At 28.5% G+C, this 27,524-nt stretch overlaps 1 protein-coding gene across 1 annotated transcript in view; it reads right to left on the bottom strand.

Moving 5' to 3' along the window:
• The window catches only part of LOC110283395 (uncharacterized), a 32,564-nt gene extending 5,040 nt beyond the window's left edge, over nucleotides 1-27,524 (bottom strand). The window contains exons 1-2 of the mRNA XM_043041069.2: nucleotides 27,341-27,524; nucleotides 3,156-3,191 (exon numbers count right to left, since the gene is read on the bottom strand). Of these exons, the coding sequence (XP_042897003.1) occupies nucleotides 3,156-3,191; nucleotides 27,341-27,422 (118 nt within the window). The 5' untranslated portion in view covers nucleotides 27,423-27,524. The remainder of the gene's footprint in view (nucleotides 1-3,155; nucleotides 3,192-27,340) is intronic.

Raw genomic sequence — 27,524 nt, 5'->3', positions numbered from 1 at the left:
ACATTATATTACGAGTTTTTATGAGCTATATTGAAGTAAATCAGCGTAGTAGGCTTAATAGGCTTAGCAAATTAAGAAGTAGTAGTAAATAACAGGATGGCAGGCAGACAATCATGATTTTCCACTTGAGGGGAAATAATAATTATAAATTGATATTAATGATATCCTTCTTTCATCACGGCATTATTCATTTTGAATTATCATGTTTTACTATCTTTTTGTTTCATTATTTTTGTGAACAATCATCTCCTCAAATCATTGAAATTACATAATTATCCAAATTATGAGGAATAAATAGATTATTATATTAAATTACGTTTGATGAATAGCTTTCAATACATTCAAACATTTCAATAACATTATTTTAAACTCGAAACAATTACGTGAATTTAAAATTTCTGAAACAAAAATAAAACAATAATGAATTAAAAGTATGAATTAATCTTCTTAAAAATAGTCTTTTTTCTGATAAAATTTTTTATATTCCGTGAAATATTGAATAATAATTGGATGAGCTAATATTATTAATAATTATATCCTAACAATGAAAAAGAAAATATTAAAATTCAAATATGAAATATTCAGTGTATTCCGTAAGTACAACCATTAAATACACACTCAAAATCCTTGAAATATGAATGAAAACACATTAGGTATCGCAAATTAATATGTGAATAAAACAAAAACGCAATCAAAATCTTTCAAATCATTCGTGAGGAAGTCGGAATTAAAAGCATCAAATCCAGTTCAATTGCAGGATAAAATTTTAGTGTGCTTCTAAGAATTACTTATCAACTTTCTTTTCCCTTCCTTCGGCAATCAAACATGTTTTGATATTTTCAATATAGCCTTCTATAATAGAGATTCATTAGATTTCGAAAGAATTTTGCCTTTTACTCGTGCTTTATATTAGTTTGTGTTCACTAATTGTGTATATACTTTTGTTTGTAAAGGATTTCGAAATTATATATTAGAAGTGATCACTACAGAACACCCATGTACCAAAAATATGATAAACTTAATAATTTCGTATTGCAATACTTTTTATTAAGTGGATTTCTTATTGAAATAATGTTCACATAGTATTATTGAAAAACGCACTATACACATTACAGCATGAAGAAAGCCTCTGGTTCAAAATGCATATCTTGACTAATGTAGAAGTTTTAAACTGAACACATTACAAGACTAATATAGAACTAGTAAACTGAAAAATATTTATCTCGCTGGAAACATATATTTCACCGAAAAATATTCTTTCTAGTAAAAATCTCACTAAATTGATTAAAAGTAGCGGATAACATAAAAGCTAATTTTAAATGTTAATTTTTTTGCAGTCATTCGATGATGGATTGTTAATGCTTATTTTCAGCACAAAGTTTAATTCTATATAAATAATAATATAAAAATACAAACCCATAGAAATAAACTTGAAAGTCAACTAAACATGAAAGAAAATTCGTGTAAAAAAAACTTAGAATTATGTATTTTAAAAAAGGTGATCAAATCGAAATATTTCCACTCAGAGAAAATTTTACTTCATCAACGAATGCATTTTGCTTAAAATTGAGTAAACGCTGTTTTGATTTTGAATCGATGGGGTTTTCAAATTCGATTATTATTTGTTTCGGTGTTATTTTTGCACATTTTTAGTTTCCGGTTTTAAAGTAATAGCATACAGAGAGGGGATAGAAGTGACTACTAATAAATATATATTTACTTTTAAGCTGACTTTTAGTCTGAAAATGTATCAAACTTTACCTGCATGTAAAGGATAAAGAGTCATATATAAACTATTCATTCCTATTTTATGTAATATGGTGACCTTCTGGAGAAAAATTTAATAATATTTATAGTAAGGAGCAGTAGTAACAAGCAAACTATAAGACAACAATTTTATGATGGATTGCGAAAATAAAACGAAAGGCTATAGGACAGAAAAAGAATACATTTCTAATAACCTGAATATTTAGTAACAGACAAAAAACAACAACAACAACAACACGTAAAATGTTTATTTAACATGCTCTGTAATTACATTCAAGACTTACCTAAATAGAGACAGAAGTGGCAAAGGAACAATAAACAGAAGTGACATTTTACATATTTAAATGGAGTTGTTAGTCAAAAAATTTATGATATAATAATTTGGATGACTTTAATAGTTTTTAAGAAGGAAAAACTCTTTGTACAAAAATAAATTGGATACAAAAGTCGAACTTTCTTGAGAATAACCCATAATAAGTTATAATAAGTTATACACTGTTAGAATTTTCATCCTAAACTTACGGTAAAATAACCAGCAGCTGCCTGTTTATCCGATTGATTACCCGTAAAGTTTACGGTTAAGAAAAGTTATTTACCTTTACGGTTTTGATACCGTTTACAATAGGTATGGTTGAAAAGCCGTGAAAACAACATTGCATGGTTTTGTAACCATTTACAACTAGCATGATTTCAAAACCATAAAAATGAAATTTAACTGGACATTGGAGTTTGGTTGCGGTTCAGTCTAGTTAAATGAACCGAAGAAGGTGGCTTACTTAGTTTATCTGACGGTGTCCTCAAGCGTAAGATATTGCTACTAGAATTTTTTGTATTCATATTGTACAACTCTGTGGTGTTGCCATATATGCGTGAAAGTAAGTATCATATTCCAATAGGCCAGAGTCACCAGTCAATACTGGGATTCGAATCCCCGTTCAGCTGATCATTAGACTGACAAGTTAACCTTATTGGCTAACGTATGTACACAGCAGCAAAGAACTAAGTGGCCGCACAAGGTGTTCACACACTTATAATAAGATTATTTGGCATCCGACGATGCAAAATAAGAATATGAATTAGTAATCGTTACTGCATGATTCAGCTTCCAGTTCTCAAAGAAAGTTAGTCTGATTCTCATAGGCGTAGAGTCAAGTTTGCGCGAGTGAAACTCTATTTCTGAAACCGTATTAGGTGATAATAGTCAATAAGCGATTTTTCTCACTGTTTATAGATTGGCAACCATTGTTTTTACGGTTACTTGACTGTTTTGATTGAATATGGTAAAATAACGATTAAATAAATTGTTATTTCATAATTTTTTCTGAGAAATTTCTAACAGTGTATCTCTTTTGCAATTGTTAATAATAAGATGAATAACTCTTACTTACCTCCCAAGCAAGAATGACCATAGCTTTGGCAGCTGCCTTTATTAATAAGGAGAAAAAAAGAAAAGTGTTAATTTCTATAGAAGTAAATTCCAAGTTGGTAAAAATATAAATAGAGACTGGAATAGGGAAACAAAAAAAAATTCGAAGTAACGAAATTTATGCGATATAAAAATAAAAATATTTTTTTTTTTGACAAATTTCATTTGCACCAATAAACAAGAAAAAATGTATTTCAAGTGATCACATACAGTAGGCTACTAATACTTTTATAAAAAATTGTGACATACTGTCACTTAAAGTCTTTAATCCTTTGTTTACGGTGAACCATTTGTACCATTACACGTGGTCCACATGTTGCACCAGCCGTAAGTAAAAGGTTAATATATAATCGGAAAAATATGTTACATCAAGTAATCAGGAGTTGGAATAACTGAACGGAGAAAAAGAATTTTGGTAAAATTACTATACTGTATCGTAATAACATTTCTGATTAAAAAAACCCCCCAATAATTCTGGTTAATAAAACCAAAGTATTCCGTATTTAAGTATTCATTTGGAAATTTTTCATTTCATATGGTAATTGCTTACAAGAAATTGTGGGTTATAAAATTTTATATCTTCTTACCATCCATTTTGTAAAAAACACGAAGCTGATAAATAAATTTAACCAAACAAGTGGTTTTTATGCTACCATAATAAAATTAGCAAATTTTACCACATCTGCCAAATTTTGTCACGTATCATAAAACCATATTTTATTCTAATTTCATCAAAATCAAACCAAATCGTATCCGTAAAAATTACCGAATTCTTTGGTTTTCCCATAGAGCCGGAAACACGGTAAACTTTACCATATTCTGGTATTTCAGACTTTAGTACGAGTAACATCCCGCTTGGCAGAATTAAGCTAAATGTAATTGATTGTATTAATCAATCTCCCTTAAATTAAGTTTAGATGGTTACTTTTGATAAGGAATACAGTTGTAATTAATAACACTAAGAAACAATTCTTTTTTGCTTTCTGCTGCATAATATTTTCTTAACAAGTTTTGGATTTTTTCTCTTCGTTGATTTCAAGTATGCAATCGGTTTCTTTCTCCACGCTACAGATGTTTAAAAAATGATATTTTTAGTCAATTTTTGGCAGAAATGTATCAGTTTAAAAACGTTTTATATGGCAGAGGGTAGCATAAATGTTGCTACAAACTTCTAAGGGAGTTGAGGCTCATCATCAGTATTAAAATTGCGCAAGAACCCATGTCCGGAAATATCGTCATACGCTGCTAGGGGCGTTTTCCTATTATGAGTTGTTTCCTTGTGTGCTTCTGAACAGGTCATAATGGACCCTTAGCCGGTACGACGACATGGGTTCCTAAGAATGATGATGTGTCCTAACTCCATTCGAAGTTTGCCGTAGTTATGCGACCGACTCCTTGTTACATATAACGTTTTTATACTTGTACATTTCTTCAAAAAATAGACTAAAATGTCATTTGTCAAATGCAGCTTTAGCAGTGAAACCAATTTCAGATTTGAAATCCCCACACCTGAATTAGGCAATATCAAGTATTTGTATAAATGCAACAAAAAATTTATTCCCCAGTGTAATAAATGTAATCATAAAATTGTAATTAAAATTTTGAGATAATAAATTATGATTGCATGATTAAAAACATAATCGGTATTTATGACTACCTGCGATAAGGTATACTTTCTACAACTCAGCCGCATGCAAGGAAGAAAAAACATTTATCGAAAATTGAATTAGTACTAATAAAAGTTAAAAATTAAAAGGAAAGGAATGATTGTAAAATAACAGTTTCAGAGTTGGGTTTAAAAATTTTTCTAAACATTTAAGGATTTTTAAAATAATTTTGAAAATTAATACCATTTGTTCTCATTAACTTGTTTAAAATTTATATTTGTTGAATTAAAACGCAAAATTATGCTTGGTTTTGTATTTTCCACGTTTTGAACTTCCGGTATAGCTGAGATTTTGAATACTTTTTTTCAATAGTCAATTTTCTCAAATTTTTTAAACTTGAAATGGATATTTTTCACAAGCTGAAGAGATAACTAAATATAATTTGGAATATGTATAATTTATATACATTATATATACTTTGTCTTCAAGAAATTGAAAATTTTATTTCAAATTTCGATATATAATTTTTTTAAATATATTGAAAATCTGCAATTTTAAAATTAGTTCATTTTTAAAAAATTTAAAATGATAGTAGCAAAAAATGAAGACAAATTTAATTTTGTACAATCTTAATAAAAATTGATAGAGATTGGTAATATTAATGCATAAGCCTTACAGAAATTTAAGGTATTTTTGAGGTTGTTTTGAGGTTTATTTGAAGTTAATTTCAAAAACAACCTTAAAATATCAACCTATTAAGGTACAATTAAGGTGTATGAAGTTGATTTACTCACACTTGAGGTTGTTTTGAGATTGATGAAAATCTTCTTCAGAACAACCATCTTAGGGAGGTTGTTTTTGAGGTGCACGAATTATTTTTCTACACTTCAAGCAAATAATTATATTTGAGGTGTGAATAATTTCACCAGATCTGAATTAAAATTATTTGTGAATTATATATGAGGTTGATTTTCTGAGGTAAAAATGAGGCTGAAATTGAAGTTTATTGAGGTTATATTTGGTGCAAAATATAACCTCATTTTCTACCTCAGGTAAATTATTTTACATCTGTTAACCTCAAAATACCATCAAAAACATCTTACTTTTTTGTAAGGGAATATTTTAAATTATAAAAAAAATTTAAAACATCAGAGTTTTAAAATTTTAAAATTTTGACTTAAGCTTGTATACGGTTTGCTAACACTAAACGATACCAAAGTACAAAAAAAAAATAATGTATACATTTTTAAAAAATTATCCAATAACCATTAAAAACACGTGAAATATTTTATATAACGGAAATGCAAACTACAGATCTGAAACTATATATCATTAAAATTTGAATTTAGAAATGGCACGCATTTGATCTTTTTTATAAAAAAAATGATCGGAGACTTATAAGTATGTTTGATGTTTGTAAACCCTTTGTATAATTTCTAGGAAATCATTATTTTAGATGATCTCATTCAACGGTAAATATTCGTGACGCATGATTTTCCGGTTTGCAGTTACGCATAGAACAAAAAAAAGTCTCACTTTTTCTTTCACTTGGAAATAGATTTCTTGGAACTGATATAAATATAGATGATTAAATTTTTGAGAAATAGTCCTATTTATATCAGATGGACTACCTATTTGTGCGATTTTCTCACAATTACAGGAATTCCAGACTGTGCGGAAGCTTTTGGAATTGAATTGTATTTTTTTTCTTCTAACCTTTATTCATGATTATGATTCATAATATTGAGGATTTTTGTTTTTCGATTTTCGTAAAAAAATAAAAGTTGTTGATAACGAATCAAAGAATAATATAGACAATTATTATGATTTATTTTATTCTTTTCAAATAGATAATTCCTTTTTATTTTTCAAACTTGCAACTTTTTGATAAGTTCAGCAAATATATGGTTTATAATTGATAATTTCAACAAATAAATACAAATGGTTTGATTAATTTTAACAGCAATATTGAAGCTACACTGAGAAAAAATTCTGGTAAAATTATCGAATTGTATGATAATTACATTTCTTTATAAAAACCATAATTCTAGTAAATAAAACCAAAATATATGATAATTAAGCTATTCATTTAGTAACTTTTCCGTCCATATGGTAACGGTTTACCGGAAATTTTGGTTCCTTTTACGATAAATATTCATGATATGTTTGATAAAAATATATAACTGAACAGTAAATTTAGCCGAATAAATAGTTTTTCTGCACTGCTGTAAGATATCATTATAAAATTACCGAATTTCACCACATTTACCAAATTTTATCGCATATTATAAAACCATATTTAACAATTAATTTAATCAAAATCATTACCAAAGCGTGTAGGTAAAAATTATTGAGCTTATTGGTATTCCCATAGAGTCAGAAACACGGTAATTTCCCACATATTTTGGTAGTTTAGACTATACTTTTTTTCTCAGTGTGTGATTGCAACAATAGGCTAATTCACAATTTGCTTCAAGACACTATACAGCTAGATATCTAAATGTATATTCTTTAATTAATTAGTTAATAATTCAAATATTTATTTAAGATTTTAATATAACCAGTTAAATTTAAAATATAATGTCTTAACTGATTTTGTTCAACGGTAATTAAAATTTCGATGTTTATATATTTTTTATTTTTTGAAAACTATTTAAAAGATTTCTTTCACATTTTGGTCATATAGTAAATCAACATTACATAATTCTAAATAACTTTTTGTACTTTACAAATTAAAAATTTTGTGATCAATATTAAATTTAATAATAAAAAGTAATAAATAATTCACAAAAATGCTTTTGTTTAAAATTATTATTGCATAAATTAATTTTTAATTGTATGCAAAATTTTTAATCAGTTTTAGTCGATACCGTTTATTTAATTTTTGTTATTTAATTAATGTTTAATTTAATTTTTAATCAATTAGAGATCCAAAGTCGATACCGTTCTTTACTAACTATGAGGACTGAACATTCTAAATTGTGTGCAAGAAATCTGAATTAATTGTTATTGTTGTTGTGGTCGTCTGCCATTAAGCAGAGGGGGTGAGATTGCTCTAATTTTCCAGTAACGTCATTTATGGCTAAGAATTAAACTTCTGCCATACCCATACGTCACACCCATTTATAGGGCATACCCATTCATACAGTCAATCATTCATCCACAGATCGTAATTTTGACCTGAACCAGAGAACGAGAAATCTCTAATTCAGTAGCCCCAGAGGTATTGATTTGTTTTGGAAACATGGAGGACTTTGTGAAGCGACAGATTTAAAGTGCACCAGTCGCCATTTGCTACACGGGGAGTTTTATCTGAATTAATTGATAAAAGGATATGCCTTTTCATATAAAGTGTGTCTGATTTCGTAACTTAAAATATCGAATGCACACTTCATTAATTAGCTCACCTAAGGTTTACCTTCAATCCATTAAGATTGCATTGTTAGTACACGCAAATCGGATCATTTGATCAAAAGTTAATTAAAGAGTTTATTTTTAATTTTTCACGTTGTAAATGCAATTAAAGTGATTCAGAGGAAAATTGACGAGTTTAAAATGTTTTGATAAAAAAGTTTTACACTACACGCTTTTAGCTTCTCCAAATGTATAGGTAATTATTTTTTTATATATATATTTGTAATTTATAGTTAAATTTATTATTTATTATGTAAAATTAACAATTAGAGAGCCACATCGCTCTACTAACTTTTCCTTTTTTATATATAATCGCAGTTGAACAGCCGACCCAATTTTATGGGTTTACTAGTGTTCAACTCGGTAGCCTTGTAATTTTGAACCCAATCCAGAAGACAAGGTAACTCCTGGATCGAGTATTGGGAAAAATTGGCCTTCGTGGAGAACTTTTTGATGGAGCTAACCCGCATTTGCGTTACATGGAGAGGAAGACCACGAGAACCTCCCACGGTTAGCTCGACGGCAAGGAGACTCTAACCCATGATCCATCTAGCACTGAGGATATTTCACGTCAGCACTGTGGTCGGTGCAAGTCGGATGCGGAATTCGTATCGACTGGGATTCGAGCCCGGTTCGCCTCATTCGAAGGCGAACGCTCTATCCCCTGAGCCATCGCGGCTTCTCTCTACTAACTATAAAGACCGAACTTTGTGTATCAAAAGTCTGAATTGATTGAAAAAAAGATATGCTTTTCCATGGAAAGTGTGTCTGATTTCGTAACTCAAAATATCGAATTTGCTAATTAATTAGCACACCTAAGGTCTACTCTCAATCCATTAAGATTGCATCGTTAGTATATGCAAATCGGATCATTTGATCAGAAGTTGTTCAAAGAGTTTCTTTTCTATTTTTTGCATTGTAGTTACAATTAAAGTCCTTCAGCTGAAAATTGACGGTGTTTTTAAAATGAATTAATAAAAAAGTTCTACACGCTTTTAGCTTCTCCAAGTTTATTTTATCAACCAACCTTAAAAATACACTAGTATGTTTCATGAGATAATTATACATACAAAAAAAGTAAGAATTGTGAGAGAAAGAAAATTAATAAGTTTTTGATTAGTAGTTTGATAAAAAAGTTTAAGATGAAATTAAAATTAATTTTTAAGTTAAATTTCCACGATTTTTTAAACTTTTCTACATTTTGCATCAGTGTTAAAATTAAAACTTATTACCATCAATTAATATTATGTGTACAGATATTACTTAAATTAGTATTTTTTTCATAATTATGCCCGTATAGTGAGTAACAGTACATAATTTCGCAATCTTGCTCTAACCCAGTGTTTCCCAAACTTATGAACTTTTTGTACCCTTTCTAAATTTTTCGTAAGGCTGTACACCACTAATAAAAAAATGAATGTATTTTTTACTATAAAAAAATTGCAATAAAGTTAAAAATCACAACTGGCTGTGACACCATTAATTATTAACTGTTAACTCTGCAAAAAATAGCCGATAGAAAAATACATAAAGGTAAATTTTCATGACTAGATTTGTTTTTAAATAAATTTTTTGAAATTTTTGTCAGTTGTAAGATATTTCGCATAAGAACGCATACCCCCGCTAAACTGTTCCCGCACCCTTGAGGGTACGTTTACCATACTTTGGGAAACCCTGCTCTAACCTATAATACCTAAAATTTTGAAAGTTGCTAGAAACGAAAAAAAAAAGTTATCAAAATCTAATGTACATAATAAAGGCAATGACATTAACATATACAATAAAAAATATTCGCATATTTGAATAAAATTATATTTTTTATCAAGTAAAACGTTGATAGTATAGTAGAGTCATCATTTATAAGTTTCCTTATTTGCACAAGGAAATAGTAAATATTCATCTGTGGTTACTACCTGGAAGGTCAAAGGTATTATTTCTACGAAAATAGAGAATGCTTTCAGTTTTCTTCTTATTCATTTGCATTTCGGAGATACAATGAAAAGAATCCTTTTTCATTTCGTGAGAGTTCAGATTAATTTCGCTTTCGTAAATATCTTAAAGTACTTTGCCAACAAAGAAAATTATTATTTTTCTAGAAAAACTTATTTTTCTTGAGTTCCTGTGTAAAATAAAGTGAAAAATATTTAAGTTTCTGAGAAATAAAGTGATCTAACTATAACGGGTTCCGGATAGTTTCAATGCAGATGTCTTTATGGGGGCGATATCTACGAAAGATTTGTATTATTCTAGATTTATTTTTTTAGGGGTATACTATTTCATAGATGTATTTTAGCTCCTTACGTTACACGTATTGTCACGAACACATATAGACAGTTTTAGTCTTTGTGAGTTATTTCTTTATTTTAAACTGCACAAATATACTTCAGAAATGACAAAACTAGCGATTATTCCAAAATCGTAATTGCAAATATTTTGGTTGCATAATAAAGAAAAACTAAAATATTTACTTTTTACATTATTTTTAGATATAAAAGCATGAAAGAATGATATAAAATAAATATTTTAAATTATTCCATAACGTTTTTATATTATTCCATTATTTTTTCTTATTTTTTTACATTATTCTCTTTCTCTCTTTATACATATACATACACACACACACATATATATATATATACATGNGTCTTTACATTATATTTAGATCGACATACTTAAATTATATATATATATATATATATATTTCTTATTTTGTTTTCTCTTTTTTTTTAATATTGGAACATTTATGAAAATGATTTTCTAAAATAATTACTTTTCCGTTCTTCTCCTTTAAAAAAATCTTTATATATCTTTTCCTTGTTTTCTCCATAGTTTTAACTGCTATTAAAATCACTGTATACAATTATTGATTCAGGATATAATTGTTACAATGTAATTATTGAAGTTTAAAAGGCTTTCAAAGTTTCTGTAAAATCTAAATCACTTAACTAAAAGGTATGATGCGTGAGAAATTTCTTTTCGTGGCATATCAATTAATTTTTCAAAACTATCTAATTACATTCGAACAGACATTTATTCACATTTAATTCATGCACAAACACCAGAAACGAATCTACAGTTAAATTCATATACTTGATAAAGTTTTGCGCTTTTTCGCTCCCCTTTTTGAAAAGTATTTTAATTTAAATTTTCTATGAAAGAAGTTTTTGAAATTTCGTTTCTTCTGCAGATTTTTTAGAATTTTTTATTATTTTAATTTATTGTATTAATTCTAAATCCATAGGTTTTTAAATTATATATTTTTTATTTTATTTTACATTGTTTACACAAATTTTTTTAAATTGCATTTGTGTGTGTTCAATCCCCGTGAAGTATTTTTACATTTATTTAACTATTTAATGAAGTGTAAATATTTTGAATTAGAAAATTAAATTAATTAATATCACACAGAACGTTTTAAATGCATAGTTGGTATTATATATATTTCTTAAAATAATTATTGAGAATAAGATAACAATCCCTAGAAAGTAGGTGACACAAACGAGCATTTAATAAAAAATTCAAATTAAAAATAATGAATCCTAAAGCAATATAAGAATAGTAAAATTGACCTTAAAAAGTTTAGTAGACACAGTTATTGCTTTGCTCTGTCTAATCACTTAAACAAAGAGAAATAAATCGGACCTACTTTCTATTTCCCCATTGTGTTCGATTTTTTTTTCAGTGAATGATCGTAGTACTAATTTATCAGTTTTAATAGTGAACATAAAACTAATTTATTAAATTGAATAGCATTTTAAATTTTTTCTCAGTTTAGAATTAATTATGTTTTTCTGTACAGTTATTCCCTCGTTTTTAATCATTCCAACAAGGAAATTAATAGCATTTACTTTCAATTTCATCCCTCATGTTAAGTAACTTTAAAGTTTTTAGTTCGATTTCAGTGAGTGACCAAAGAATTACTTTATTAGTTTTAATAATGAATACAAAACTAATTTAATAAATTGAATTAGCATTTTAACATGGGAAATTTTGTCATATTCTAGTAGTTTTAAACATAATTTTTTTTCTCAGTGTAGTCTAATTGGTGACTGCTTAAAAAAAAACTTTTTATTAAAATATTTTTTTCGTTTTTAACTTCGAAAATACCCTAAATGCGAAAATTTTTTACTTCATTCTTCTATTAAAAATAAGTTTATGAATAAAACATTTTTCTTTAAGTCATATGTACAATAAAAAGACAGATAAAAGATAAATGTTTCTTTCGGTTATTGTGAATCAACAAAAAATATAATAAAACATAAAACAATTACATAATGCAACAGAAAATTTAATAAGTTAATTAGAAAATTCAGTCTTTTTTACAGATAAAAAATTATGAACTAAATAAAAAAGTTTTCGAATTTAATTCTTTTCTATTCTACGTTTTTACTGAAATGCATTTCACTACTTTTACACAGCTGTAAATTTATTACGTAAGCAATTACAACAAACAATTACATAATACAACAAAAACAATTACATAAAACAACAAAAAAATTAATAAGTTAATTAGATAATTCAGTGTTTTTTACAGATAAAAAATTATGAACTAAGTAAAAAAGTTTTATAATTATAATTATTTAATTCTTTTCTATTCCCCGTTTTTACTGAAATGCATTTCACTACATTTACACAGCTGTAAATTTATTACATAAACAATTATAACAAACAATTACATAATGCAACAAAAACAATTACACAATACAACAAAAACAATTACATAATACAACAAAAAAATTAATAAGTTAATTAGAAAATTCAGTGTTTTTTACAGATAAAAAATTATGAACTAAATTAAAAAGTTTTCTAATTTAATTCTTTTCTATTCTACGTTTTTACTGAAATGCATTTCACTACTTTTACACAGCTGTAAATTTATTCTAAGAGAAATAAAATTTATTTCCTGGTAGCTGTAATTATCTCTCTCACAGCAAACAATTGCGAGGTTTTTTAATGGTCGAATTTATTTCAGGTTATCTGACTCAAGTTTTCCCTCCGTTGCATGCAAACGCGTCATTAGAAAATATTTGTCTCATTTTGTTGCGTGATGTAATGAAACGTGTACAAGAAAACAAACCCCTAAGTAACACATTTCCATTAAGTGTTACTTAGTATTGATGTATGAAGATGAAGAACAATGCTATGTTATTTTTATTTTAGTAATGATTCAATTAGTTGATAGATATGACTACTGTTTTTTGTTATAAATGCATTGATGATATCTATATTTTACTCTTTAATTTAATTCCGGATATAGATTATTTGAAAGACAGAGACCAAAAAAAATGCACGATTCAACTTCCGGTACATATTTATTATTATTTTTTTTTTTCATTATGTACTGAAAGTATGGACTAAACTATCGGCATATAGTAAAATTTATCATGTTATGGAGACGCATATCCCCATAAACCAAAATCTTGGCAATTTTTACCGAAGCGCTATGGTAATAATTTTGGTAAAATTAACAATAAAATAATGTAATTTTTAACCATATAAATGGTTTTTTATCATGTAAATGTTTTTTTTTTACCATATGTTCGGCATTGAAAATCTACCGGAATATAGCAAAATTTATCATGTAATAGAGACACATATCCCCATAAACCAAAATCTCGGTAATTTTTACCGAAGCGCTTTGGTAATGATTTTAGTAAAATTAACAATAAAATAATGTTTTTTTTTACCATATAAATGTTTTTTTTTACTGTATGTTTGATAGCTTGGTATGTTCGGTATGGACAAAACTACCGGAATGTAGGAAAATTTATCATGCTATGGAGACACATGTCCCCATAAACCAAAATGTCGGTAATTTTTACCGAAGAGCTTTGGTAATGATTTTGGTGAAATTAACAATTAAATGATGTATTTTTTTACCATATAAATGTTTACTTTACTGTATGTTTGGTAGTTTGGTATGTTCGGTATGGACAAAACTACCGGAATATAGCAAAATTTATCATGTTATGGAGACACATATCCCCATAAACCAAAATCCTGGTAATTTTTACCGAAGCGCTTTGGTAATGATTTTAGTAAAATTAACAATAAAATAATGTATTTTTTTACCATATAAATGATTTTTTTACTGTATGTTTAGTAGTTTGGTATGTTCGGTATGGACAAAACTACCGGAATATAGCAAAATTTATCACGTTATGGAGACACATATCCCCATAAGCCAAAATCTTGGTAATTTTTACCGAAGCGCTTTGGTAATGATTATAGTAAAATTAACAATAAAATAATGTATTTTTTACCATATAAATGTTTTTTTACTGTATGTTTGGTAGTTTAGTATGTTTGGTGTGGACAAAACTACCGGAATATAGAAAAATTTATCATGCTATGGAGGCACATATCCCCATAAACCAAAATCTCGGCAATTTTTACCGAAGAGCTTTGGTAATGCTTTTGGTGAAATTACCAATAATGTTTTATTTTACCATATAAGTGCTTTTTTAACCATATAAATGGTTTTTGACCATATGTTTGGCAGCAAATGAGGTAAATTTTAGAAGTTTTACTATAAGCCAGTCAGGTGGCCGAGTGGCTAGCGTGCCTGACTGCGAAGCCAATGGCTGCGGGTTCGAATCCTGCTCAGGGCATGAATGTTTCTCTGTGTGTTGTCCTCTGATGTGTGAATGTGACCCATAGTATGAACAGGTATCTGCGGGAGTGTAGCGTGGGTAATGTTGCTCACCTTCGTGACCTTGGTTCACAGGTGCCCACCGGGTAACGATAAATAAGCAACACTTCCGGCATCTTCTAAGGCGAAGAACGAAAGTTGAGTGTTTGCCGTTATTAAAGAAAAAAAATATCATAATGCTTACAGTCGTACTCTTCAACCTTTTTATCACCTCAAACCGGTTAACGCTTGATAATTTTACCACTGCCTGCATAAGGGGGGGGGGGCATTGATTGTTTATATTTAAGATAGTTTTGATATAATAATTTTAATTGCATTTAAAAATGCCTTCGAAATGAAATACAACTGCANGGGTGCGTTTCCCAATTTTTTTCGACAACGGAACCCCGAATTATCTTTTATGAGGTTTTATTTCCGACAGTTGAATCCTCACTCCTGGAGCTGAATCTAGTTTAGTTAGGAATTTTGTTTTTGGTCTATAAACATAAGCCGGAAATGAATGAAATAAGCCGAATTGTGGTTATCGTTAAAATGGAAACTCAGAAGAACTGCTATAAACGATGAAAATAGCTATTACAGAAACATATTTTTTTATTAAAAAACTTAGGTACAAAAAAAAGTGAAATATTAAGGATTATTTATTGCATATAAATATATTTACGCGATTCAAAAACGCTAAATAAAACTGTTTCGAAAAATTTTCTCTCTTGAAACCTTTTCAACTTTACCATGGAATCCTAAGGATCCGTGGGAGCTACTGCTATATGGCACCTTCAGGCATAAAGGGTATTCTGCTTGTTTCGTGTTAATTTACGGAATACGCCGATCTGGTGGCCGAGTGGCTAGCGTGCCTGACTGCGAAGCAAATGGCTGCGGATTCGAATCCTGCTCAGGGTATGGATGTTTCTCTGTGTGTTGTCCTCTGATGTGTGAATGTGACCCATAGAATGAACAGGTATTTGCGGGAGTGTAGCGTGGGTAATATTGCTCGCCTCGGTGACCTTGGTTCACAGGTGCCCACCGGATTACGATAAATGAGCAACACTTCCGGCATCTACTAAGGCGAAGAACGAAAGTTGAGTGTCTGCCGTTATTAAGGAAAAAAAATATCATAATGCTTACAGTCGTACTCTTCAACCTTTTCATCACCTCAAACCGGTTAACGTTTGATAATTTTAACACTGCCTGCCTAAGGGGTGGGGCATTGATTGTTTATATTTCAGATAGTTTTGGTATAATAATTTTAATTGCATTTAAAAATGCCTTCGAAATGAAATAAAACTGCATGATCATTAATGGTGCGGCTTTATGTGATGTCTCTCAGCTCCCGGTTAACTTCCCGTCCATGGATTGTAGTACAAACCCGAGAGAAATACTCCACAAGAACGGGAGCTTGAATCCAACTGGCCGAAGACTCCCCGCGTAGTAAATGGTGACTGGTGCACGATAAATTTGTCGGATCACAAAGTCTTTTACGTTCCCATAGCAAATTATACCTCTCTTAGTATTGGATTGGAGATTGATCGTTCTCTGGTTCAGGTAAAAATTACGATCTGAATGAATGAATGGGTCCACCTTATAAACGGGTGCGACGTATGGGTGTGGCAGAAGTCGAATTCATGGCCATAGATGACGCCACTGGAAAACAAGAACAATCGCACCCCTTAACTTCATAGCTTACGACAACTAGTAATACTCCACAATAAATAAATTGGAAATAATGCAATGTTCCTTGGTTGGAAATCACTGCTTCAGATGCGCTACGTAATGCTTTTAGTAAAATTTTCAATAAAATATGATTTTGTAATAGGTGATAAAATTTGGTAGCTTTAAAAAGTTAAAGCATGACATAGAAAACATATATTCGGTTAAATGTAATAATAGTTATATGTAATGATTTGTAATAATTAATAACTGTGTATCAATGTGTCATGGTGGTACCACCTGTTGGGAAGATAATAAAAGTAACTGAGTTCGAATCATATTGAATTATACCGATTTCTCTTTGCTTTCTTTTAATAAACTAGCAAAAATACATGGTTGAAAATAAATAAATTGGAGTATGGAAGTTATCAATGATTTTTATGCCATGCTCTAAGTTATGATAAAAGTACCAAATTTTACCACATTTACTAAATTTTACTACATATTATAAAATGATATTTTAATGTTAATTTTACAAAATCATTACCTAAGAGCTTCGGTAAAAATTGCCGAGCTTTTTGGTATTCTCTTAAAGCTAGAAACATGGTAAATTTTATCATATGCTGGTAGTTTCCTCCATAATTTTTTTCTCAGTGTATTTTTAATTATTTATTTTCTCGTTTTATGCATAAATTTTAACATAAGAAATTGATTTTACCTTTGGAATTCTTATGATTTCTTTTTGACGAATTGATGTATAAAATAAATTGAAAAAATAAATATCCTTCGATCTACGCATTAGTTTCACAAAAACCTATAAACATTTTTTTTTAACTTAAAAAAACTAATGCGCATTTTAAAATGCGCTATAACATTGACATTAATAAGTTTATTTTATGCAGAAAAACTTGACAGCTATATATTTTTTCGCTGCTAATAGACTATTGTTTGAGAGGTATATCATTAAGCGATACGTTTTCTTAAGAAAAGCGAGGTGTTTCTAACTCATTACGAACGTCAAAACTGAAATAACTGGTATATTATAGCTACTGTCTAAATAAGAATAAATGGGACAGGGAATAACAGGCTAATTTGAAGTTTTTCTAGTTATCTTAGTTGATGTGACGTGCTCGTTCTTTTTCTCTTTTTCTTGAAAATAAATAAAAATTTATGAAGCATTGTTATTTTTGAATACTGCTTTGTTTGCCGTTTGAGTTATTTATTTTATTTCAAATAACTATAATGAGTTAGACTTTTTCTAATTTACTTATATTAACATCAGCGTTGCTTTTAAATCGAAACTTTAATCTGAAGTTACTCGCTTTTGTGTTAAATATAATTTATGGATAGAGACATTTCACAAATACGAGTTACTATTTTCTTTTCATTATATTTTACAGTTTAACAGCGTTTAGTTAAATAAATTTAATGTGCTTTTTACACCATTATGTTGGATTTATTTGCTCAAATATTTTACATCGTAAAAGTAATAGTGTGTATATAATATTTATTTACTTATAAGTACTGTAATGGATTGGATTTTCTCTTACAGTAGTTGTAAAAACCATTGAAGGTTTCAAGAACTCTTTAACTTTTTGAAGCTTTAATGCAAACATGTCAAATAAATTTCTTTGCAGGTCGAATTACGAACAGTTAATATCCTTGTTTGAAGAATTATATGTCAATGTTAAACACCGACATTTTATTTTTTATTGAATGATAGTCGCTTAACAGTCGATCCAAATTTTCGGGTTTAAAACTACTAATGTTCAACTCCGTAGCCTTGTAATTTTGAACCCAATACAGAAGACAAGGGAACTCCTGGATCAAGTATTGAGAGAAATTTGCTTCGGGGAGGACTTTTTGACGGAACTAATCAGCATTTGCGTTAAATGGAGAGGAAGACCACGAGAAACCCCATGGTTAGCCTGATGGCAAGGGGACTCAAACCTATGATCCGTCTACCACTGAGGATAATTCACGTCAGCATTGTGGTCGATGCAAGCCGGATGCGGAATTCATATCGATCAGAGATCGCTGGGATTCGAACCCGGTTCACCTCATTGGAAGGCGAACGCTCCATCCCTTGAGCCAACACGGCTGTAAACACCGACATTTTATAATCGTCGTTGAACAGCAGACCCAATTTTGGATTTACGACTACTACTGTTCAACTCCGTAGACTTGTAATTTTGAACCAATCCAGAAGACAAGGAAACTTCTGGCTCAGTACCCTCAGAGGTATGATTTGTTACGGGAACATGGAGGACTTTGCGACCCGACAAATTTAACGTGTACCAGTCACCATTTGCTACACGTGGAGTCTTCGTCCGTCTGGGATCTAACCCATGACCTCTTGGACATGGGCCCAGTGCCCTACCAATCAGGCTATCCCGGTCCTAAACAGCGACATTGTGACACATTGTGACATTGAAAAATGCATGAAATAACTGTTAAATATCATTATTTCGCGATTACACTAGCATATTTCTACAATCAGCATGGCATTTCAGAAAAGTGTTGAACTCGGTGCGCAGGCATGACAATTCCTCGTCGTATAAAACATCAACGTATGGAATACGGAACAATGAACCTTAACCTTATAATAATTTCAACGTAGGGTATACCGGGCAAGGGCACTTTAATTCTGTTATTATTATAAATTTTTATACTGTAGAAGTACTACCATATTATACTTAACAAAAAAATATTTGTTTTTATATGTTTAAATATGTTTTAAAACATATAAAAATGAATTTTCTGTTTTCGCTTCTTTGAAACTGGTACTGTTTAACTTTATGTTAGTTTCAAACTTCAATTATTATTATTGTCAAAAATTGCATTTAAATAGGCTTAAAATAGTTAATTTACGTAATTTTGTGATATCCTAGCCAATTTGGTCTTCCATGTCATTAAATTATCATAAAACAGATATTTTGGGGCCTACTTAAGTGCTTTTTTGGACAATAATACCTGAAAAATATTAACATAAAAAAAGATATTTTTAGATTAATAAAAGAACCGTTTTAAGGGCGCATAAACAAGCAGTTCATAATGAAGAAAGGTCCCAAGCAGCGTACGATGACATTTTCGGACATGAGCTGTTACGCAATATTCAATCCTTATTGAAGTGTATCAAATTTGCAACCGTTGCACTGAATAACCCTGTATATAATTTATGCTTGCAGTTAAAAAAATACCCTCTTGATTCAGCAAACAGTTAGTTCTGATCATTAAAATTTCATACATGGTACATCTTATCGAAGTTAAAAGGAACGACAGTAAACGACCTTTCCTAGTAAAAGAATTAAAATTGTCGTAAATAATAATATTTCCATCGAAATATTTATTCATCTCAATCACATTAGTTCAACTAACTCCTCGCATCTTTCCGAATTAATCTGAAAGATAAGACCTTCCATTGAAAGACAAAATGTTATCTTTTGTTTTAGGAAGTCTGACGCCTTCTTGACTAAAAGCCAGTGTCTTGCCATCAAAAAACATTTGCGACAGTTTTGACAGAGGTCTTTATGTGACTCACAAGACATAAAGAAAAAGATATCAAGAAAAAAAAGCAAAGTTATCTTCCTTAATCGTCTTGGCGATATCTTAGAAAGAAAAAAAAAAGCTCCTGTGAACATACTTGACAGCACGATACAGATTCAGAAGATTAATTATCAGTTAATTTTTTTTTTCTATTTTGTTCTCACATGCTCCAAAAAACAAATTATGCGGTGCATGACTTTATGGTCAGTTGTAAAATTCGCCGAATAAGGCTTTATTTGTTAAGATGAAAAGATTAATTTTGTTCAGCTGTTTCGGGAATTGTGTTACATCCGCTGAACTTTCATTATTAGAACGTACATAAAGCTATTAACCCTCTGCGGTATAGCTTATATTGTTTTAGCTTACCCACTGAGAACATTCAAATTTCGGAGAATATTAATTACTTAATTAAATACTTGAATGATATTTCCTCTTTTCGATTTAAGCTATTTGATTTTTTTATTTGGGGATTAATATTCTAAGACAAAAACAAAGTTTTATTAGCATAATTGAAAAATAAATTTAAGCTATTAACCCTCTGCGGTAGCGTTTATAATGTTTTAGTTTGCCCACTGAGAACATTCAAATTTTGGAGAATATTAATTACTTAAATAAATACTTGAATGATATTTCCTCTTTTCGATTTAAGCTATTTGATTTTTTTATTTGGTGATTAATATCCTAAGAAAAAACAAAGTTTTATTAGCATAATGAAAAATAAATTTAAGCTATTAACCCTCTGTGGTAGCGTTTACAATGTTTTAGTTTACCCACTGAGAACATTCAAATTTCGGAGAATATTAATCACTTAATTAAGTACTTGAATGATATTTCCTCTTTTCGATTTAAGCTATTTGATTTTTTTATTTGGTGATTAATATCCTAAGAAAAAACAAAGTTTTATTAGCATAATGAAAAATAAATTTAAGCTATTAACCCTCTGTGGTAGCGTTTACAATGTTTTAGTTTACCCACTGAGAACATTCAAATTTTGGAGAATATTAATTACTCAATTAAATACTTTAATGAGATTTTCTCTTTTCGATTTATACTATTTGATTTTTTTTACTTAGAAATTAATATTCTAAGCAAAAACAAAGTCTTATTTCGATAACTGAAAAATAAATTTAAGCTATTAACTATCTGCGGTACCGTTTATAATGTTTTAGTTTGCCCACTGAGAACATTCAAACTTCGGAGAATATTAATTACTTAAATAAATACTTAAATGAGACTTTCTCTTTTGGATTTAAACTATTTGATTTTTTTTATTTGGGGATTAATATCCTAAGACAAAAACAAAGTTTTATTAGCATAATTGAAAAATAAATTTAAACTATTAACCCTCTGCGGTAGCGTTTACAATGTTTTAGTTTACCCACTAAGAACATTCAAATTTCGAAGATTACTAATTACTTAATTAAATAGTTAAATAAGATTTTGTCTTTTCGATTTTGATTTTTATTATTTGGGAAATAATATTCTAAGCAAGCCGACCAGTCTGTGTAGGGGGCAGGGAACTGCCCTTGCATCAGGAAGGTTCTGGGTTCGAATCCCGGGCAAGGCATGGATGTTTCTTTCTATGTATTTGTGTTCTATGTCCTTTCTCCTTTGTGTGTGAATGTGACCTGCCCTATAAACGGGTTGTGGTAGTGTGACGTGGGCGACGCTGTTCCACCACCGTGGCTTCGCCACAGGTGCCCACTGGGTAACGAAAAGAGAATTNCCCACTGAGAACATTCAAATTTCGGAGAATATTAATTACTTAATTAAATACTTGAATGATATTTCCTCTTTTCGATTTAAGCTATTTGATTTTTTTATTTGGGGATTAATATCCTAAGACAAAAACAAAGTTTTATTAGCATAATTGAAAAATAAATTTAAGCTATTAACCCTCTGCGGTAGCGTTTATAATGTTTTAGTTTGCCCACTGAGAACATTTAAATTTCGGAGAATATTAATTACTTAATTATACTTGAATGAGACTTTCTCTTTTCGATTTAAATTATTTGATTTTTTTTTATTTGGGAATTAATATTCTAAGCAAAAACGAAGTCTTATTTGCATAACTGAAAAATAAATTTAAGCTATTAACTCTCTGCGGTAGCGTTTATAATGTTTTAGTTTGCCCACTGAGAACATTCAAATTTCGGAGAATATTAATTACTTAAATAAATACTTGAATGAGACTTTCTCTTTTCGATTTAAACTATTTGATTTTTTTACTTGAGAATTAATATTCTAAGCAAAAACAAAGTCTTACTTGCATAATTGAAGAATAAATTTAAGCTATTAACCCTCTGCTGTAGAGCTTACATTGTTTCAGCCAGCCCACTGAGAACGTTTAAATTTCGGAGAATATTAATTACTTAATTAAATACTTTAATGAGATTTTCTCTTTTCAATTTAAACTATTTGATTTTTTTATTTGAGAATTAATATTCCAAGAAAAAACAAAGTCTTATTTGCATAATTGAAAAATAAATTCAAGCTATTAACCCTCTGCTTCAAAGCTTACATTGTTTTAGCTTACCTACTGGGAACATTCAAATTTCGGAGAATATTAATTACTTAATTAAATACTTGAATGATATTTTCTCTTTTCGATTTAAAATATTTCATTTTTTTATTTGAGAATTAATATTCTAAGAAAAAACAAAGTCTTATTTGCATAATTGAAAAATAAATTTAAGTTATTAACCCTCTGCTGTTGGGCTTACATTGTTTTAGCTTTCCCATTGAACGCTTAAATTTCGGAGAATAATAATTACTAAATTAAATACTTGAATGAGACTTTCTCTTTTCGATTTATATTTGATTTTTTTATTTGGGACTTAATATTCTAAGCAAAAACAAAGTCTTATTTGCATAATTGAAAAATTAATTTAAGCTTTTAACCCTCTGCTGTAGAGCTTACATTGTTTTAGCTTACATTCAAATTTCGGAGAATATTAATTACAAGAATATTAATTATTCTAAGCAAAAACAAAGTCTTATTTGCATAACTAAAAATGAATTTAATATTCCAAATATCATGTTTATATTTGAAATCAAATTTAAGTCTAAAAAACTCTTAATCATTGACAATACGTATCTGTTCTACTAATTAGTTTTTATAGCATAAAGGGGATTATTAAAACGGAATGATGTTCTTAAAATCTAAATCTTGCATTACACAGAATAATTTTTTTAAGAAAGTCGTGAAAAAGTAAAAATCTCTTTTTTAAAAATGTTTTCTTAAATTTTCTTGTGAATTAGCAAAGTAAATACAAATTAAGCATACAAAGTATAAATACAATATAAATATAAGTATGTAAAAAGTTTAATGAGCTTGCACAATTTTTTTCAGTCCTTCTGGAAGATATTTTAAAAGAAAAATATTAAAAACTTAGAAACTTTAAACTGGAAATAATTTAGTATTGAATACAACTGAAAATATTGACCTTTTTAGTTTTAATATGTATTTGATATTTTTTGTTATTAACGTTTAAAAAAATTTCTGTATGAAGACTTTATATGAACACCGAAAAGCTTGATGAATTTTTACTGCAGCACTTGGTTATGAGTTTGGTAAAATAAACAATAAAATATGGTTTTATAACCAGTGAAAAATTTGGGTGAAAACAACAAGTGAACAAGCGAAAAATACTTTTCATTTTTTTTCCTAAGTGGATGGTAATAAGAACTGTAATTTTGAAAACCAGAATTGCCGCTAAGCCTTTACCATTGTAACGGAAAAATTATCAAATGAATAGTTTAAATACAGCATATTTTAATTTTACTAAATAGATTCTTTTTAAACCAGGAATGTAATTACCATTTAGTACAGTATTTTGATCAGAATTCTTTTCGATTTGTACAAAATATAAAGACAATTTAAGCAATATAAGTATACAATATTGTTCACACCTCATCCGCGAGACATTTTCGAAGAAAAAAGTTCAAAATTTCAGAACTTTAAAATAAAGATGTTTTTAATAATTTGATATAACTGACAATATTTACTTTTAATTTTAATTTTTTAAAAATTTCTCTAAAATAATCCATACTCCAATATATCTCAGTATTTTTTGCTATTAGCATATAGGAATTAAAAAAAATTTTTAAATTTAAAATTGCATTAAAAAATTGCTTAATTTTTAATTTTCTCGTGAATCAGAAGTAAATACAAAATATGCATACAAAATGTTCAGACAAATATAAATGCGATATAAGAATAGTAAAAATTTTTAATAAGTAGACAAAATTTGCTCACTGATCTTCTAAATGACATTTTCAAAGAAAACAATTCAAAATTAAGAAACTTTAAAATATAAATCTTTTTAGCATTTAAATAACTGACAATATTAACCTTTAATATTAATTTTTTTAAATTTTATAAAACTTTGTCTTCAAAAATTTCGATAAAACTAAAAAGCTTTAAAATCTTCGGAAATTTCTGCTATTAGCATTTAAAGTATTAAAAACATTTCTAAATTAAAAGTTACATTTTTTTTATTTCACTATTATTTTATTATTCATATATCCCAACTCAAAATAATATTTTTTATTTCCTGAAAACAAAATAAAATTAAATATCTAGTATATATGGGAGAATTTTATATCTTGTATGAATCAATTTGATAGGAAAATAAAACTCTTAATTGCTTACATTTAAAAACACAGTCCTGTTAGAAATGCTCTAAATTGTCATTCTTCTTATGGCAAAATAGCGGGTGTTTTTGAGAAAAATAATTTATTATAAAAATTAACAGTTAATGTATTTAGTTTAAAAAAATGTGTATGCTTGTTCTATTTTGGACTAGTCTAAGTAATGAAAATCGGACCGGACCAAGTTATGTGTAAGGTCAGTTAGCAAAAATACATTTCTGCTTGAACTTTGTCAAACAGAATACGTAAACATTTTAATAGTCTTAAAGCAATAATTATTTGAAATATTCCACAAAAATATTATTTAGTATTGTATTCTGATTAGTTTAATTTATTTTAGCTTATTCAGGATGCTTGAAAAACGAGTTTTAATTTCCTGAATATCTAAATGCATTTAACTAGCAAATTTAAGAGAAATTAACTCAAAATGAGTGTTATCAATGAAAATTAAATAAATAAAGGAACAATATTAGCAATTATTTCTGAAAATGCATATAATTTTTAGACTGAGTACTAATTAAAAAATACGCAATTAGTATTTAAAATTTAAAAACTATGCAAGTATAAGCAAGCAAAATATTTAATAAGAATACAATTTTTTTTATAGATCAATAGATTACAGGTATTCAATAGAAAGAAAAATTCAAAACATAAAGATATTTTAAAATAAAGATATTTTTAGTATTTGATATAACTGACAATATTGACTTTTAGTATAAAATTTTTTTTAAAAATTTTTTAAAATTTCTTATGCTTCAGTTTGTCATCAGCATTTTTTGCTGTTAACAGTCAAAAAATTAAAAACATTTTGAACTTAAATTTGCACAATTGTTATTTCATCATATTTCAAAAGCTTTATATACCAAAATAAAAAACAAAACTTTTTTAATTTCCTGAAAACAAAAGAAAATAAAACTGTAAAAATTTCTGAACCAAATTACAGAAAAAAAGTACCGACACTTATGGTGCTGGTGCTTTATACCGTAAAATTCATTTTTACCAGAACATGTTACGGAACAAAAAATCTGATGTACCTTAATTTTTACAGTAATATAAAACCATTGAACCACTCTGATTAAATAAATAATACTCTAAAAACCACAGTATAATATTTTACGGTAAAAACGGATTTCACGGATGGTGCACCTAAAGTGCTGATACTTTATACCGTAATTTCAACTGGAATTTTTTACAGGGAAATATATATATATATATATATGGGAGTGTTGTAAAATTTACAAATAAGAAAAGGAAATAGGCCCAAGATACAACGCCATTGTGTACCATAAAATTATTTTCTGTACTTGAAAAAAAAAATTTTTTTTGAAGTGTGTAACAGGAAACGTTCGCAAAACATTACTATTGACAAATGTATAACATATTTGCTACAATATTTCGTAAATTATTTTAATTATAATTTTTTGCATAAAAAAGTTTAAATTGATCGAAAAAGCTACATTCTCTGCTTATCACTAAGTTGATTTTGAAAAGTTGATTTTGAAAAAAATTGATTTTGGAGAAAAAAAGTATTCTAACTATTAGTACATCACTCGCATTGAATAAGAAGGAAAAAACGAAACTTGTTTTTTATTCGGATATTAACATAATTTTTTCCTCAATTTAAAGAAAAATAATTGCATAATTTTATTTAAATAATAAAACAAATCTTCAAATTTTCGAATTTTTTTTTTACCTGGAACTTTTGAACTCGCTTTTCAGTTATGAAAAACTTCAATCTGATAAAATTGCCCCATGGTTCTACAGCTTTATCCTCGAACTACTGCAGAATGTCTGCAGTTTGAGAAAATATCATCCATAGTGCACTGAGTAAAACAAATATGGTCAAAACTATCAGAATATGGTAAAATTCACAGTGTTTCCTTTTCCATGGATAAACCGAAAGGCTCAGTAATTTTTACTAAAACGCTTTAGTAATGATTCTGGAAAAATGAACAATAAAATATGATTTTACAATATGTGGTAAAATTTGGTAAATGTGGTAAAATTTGGTAATTTTATCATGTTACCTTAAAGCATGGCATGAAAACCAGTTATTCCGTTAAATTTACTTTTCAGTTTTGTATTTTTTGCTAATTGCTTGATTTGCAAAATTAAGGGATAATTTTGAAAACCAGAATTTCCGGTAAACCGTTACCATAAGGACAGAAAAATTATTAAATGAATGTTTTAGATGTCGTATATTTTGATTTTATTAACCAGAATTTTGCTTTTTTTAAAACCAGAAATATCAATACCATACTACGCTAATTTAACCAGAATTTTTTTCTCCCGGAAATTAGGGCAATGTATTAATATTTTAATAAGTTATAAATAAAAGAATTTTACTCCTAACTACATATCAGCAATTTGAACAATCATAAGAAAGATCAGGCAGAGAAATTCTTATGTTCTCCAGATCTGATAAAAGTTTTATTAAAATTCTATTTTATTTAAAAATATCCTGCTTTAGTTCATTACCACTGAAACAAACATTTTACAAAAACTTCAAATAATGTAGGGTATGGCCTCCTTTTTTCCACATGCCGTCATTTTTAGCAAATGCATATTAACTACCGAATTTTATAGATAATTAACTGATAAAAAATGGACATTTAAAATATAGCTACTTACCTCCTGCAGGTGTAAGTCCGAAGCAAGTTATAATCAAGAATGTTGCAGCAGTAAAGAGCATGATTCGGCATAAGAAAGACATTGCAAAGTTGATATGCAAAGCTAATTACGTCCTAGGTCTGCTAAAATTAATTGATTAAAAGACTTCGTCTGACAAAACCTTCAATATTTATAGGCTATCTTT

Source organism: Parasteatoda tepidariorum, chromosome X2 (genome assembly GCF_043381705.1).
Source record: "Parasteatoda tepidariorum isolate YZ-2023 chromosome X2, CAS_Ptep_4.0, whole genome shotgun sequence".
NCBI classification, from domain to species: Eukaryota; Metazoa; Arthropoda; class Arachnida; order Araneae; family Theridiidae; genus Parasteatoda; species Parasteatoda tepidariorum.
Note: the sequence above shows the minus strand (reverse complement) of the source record. Positions and strands in the feature narration are given on the sequence as shown.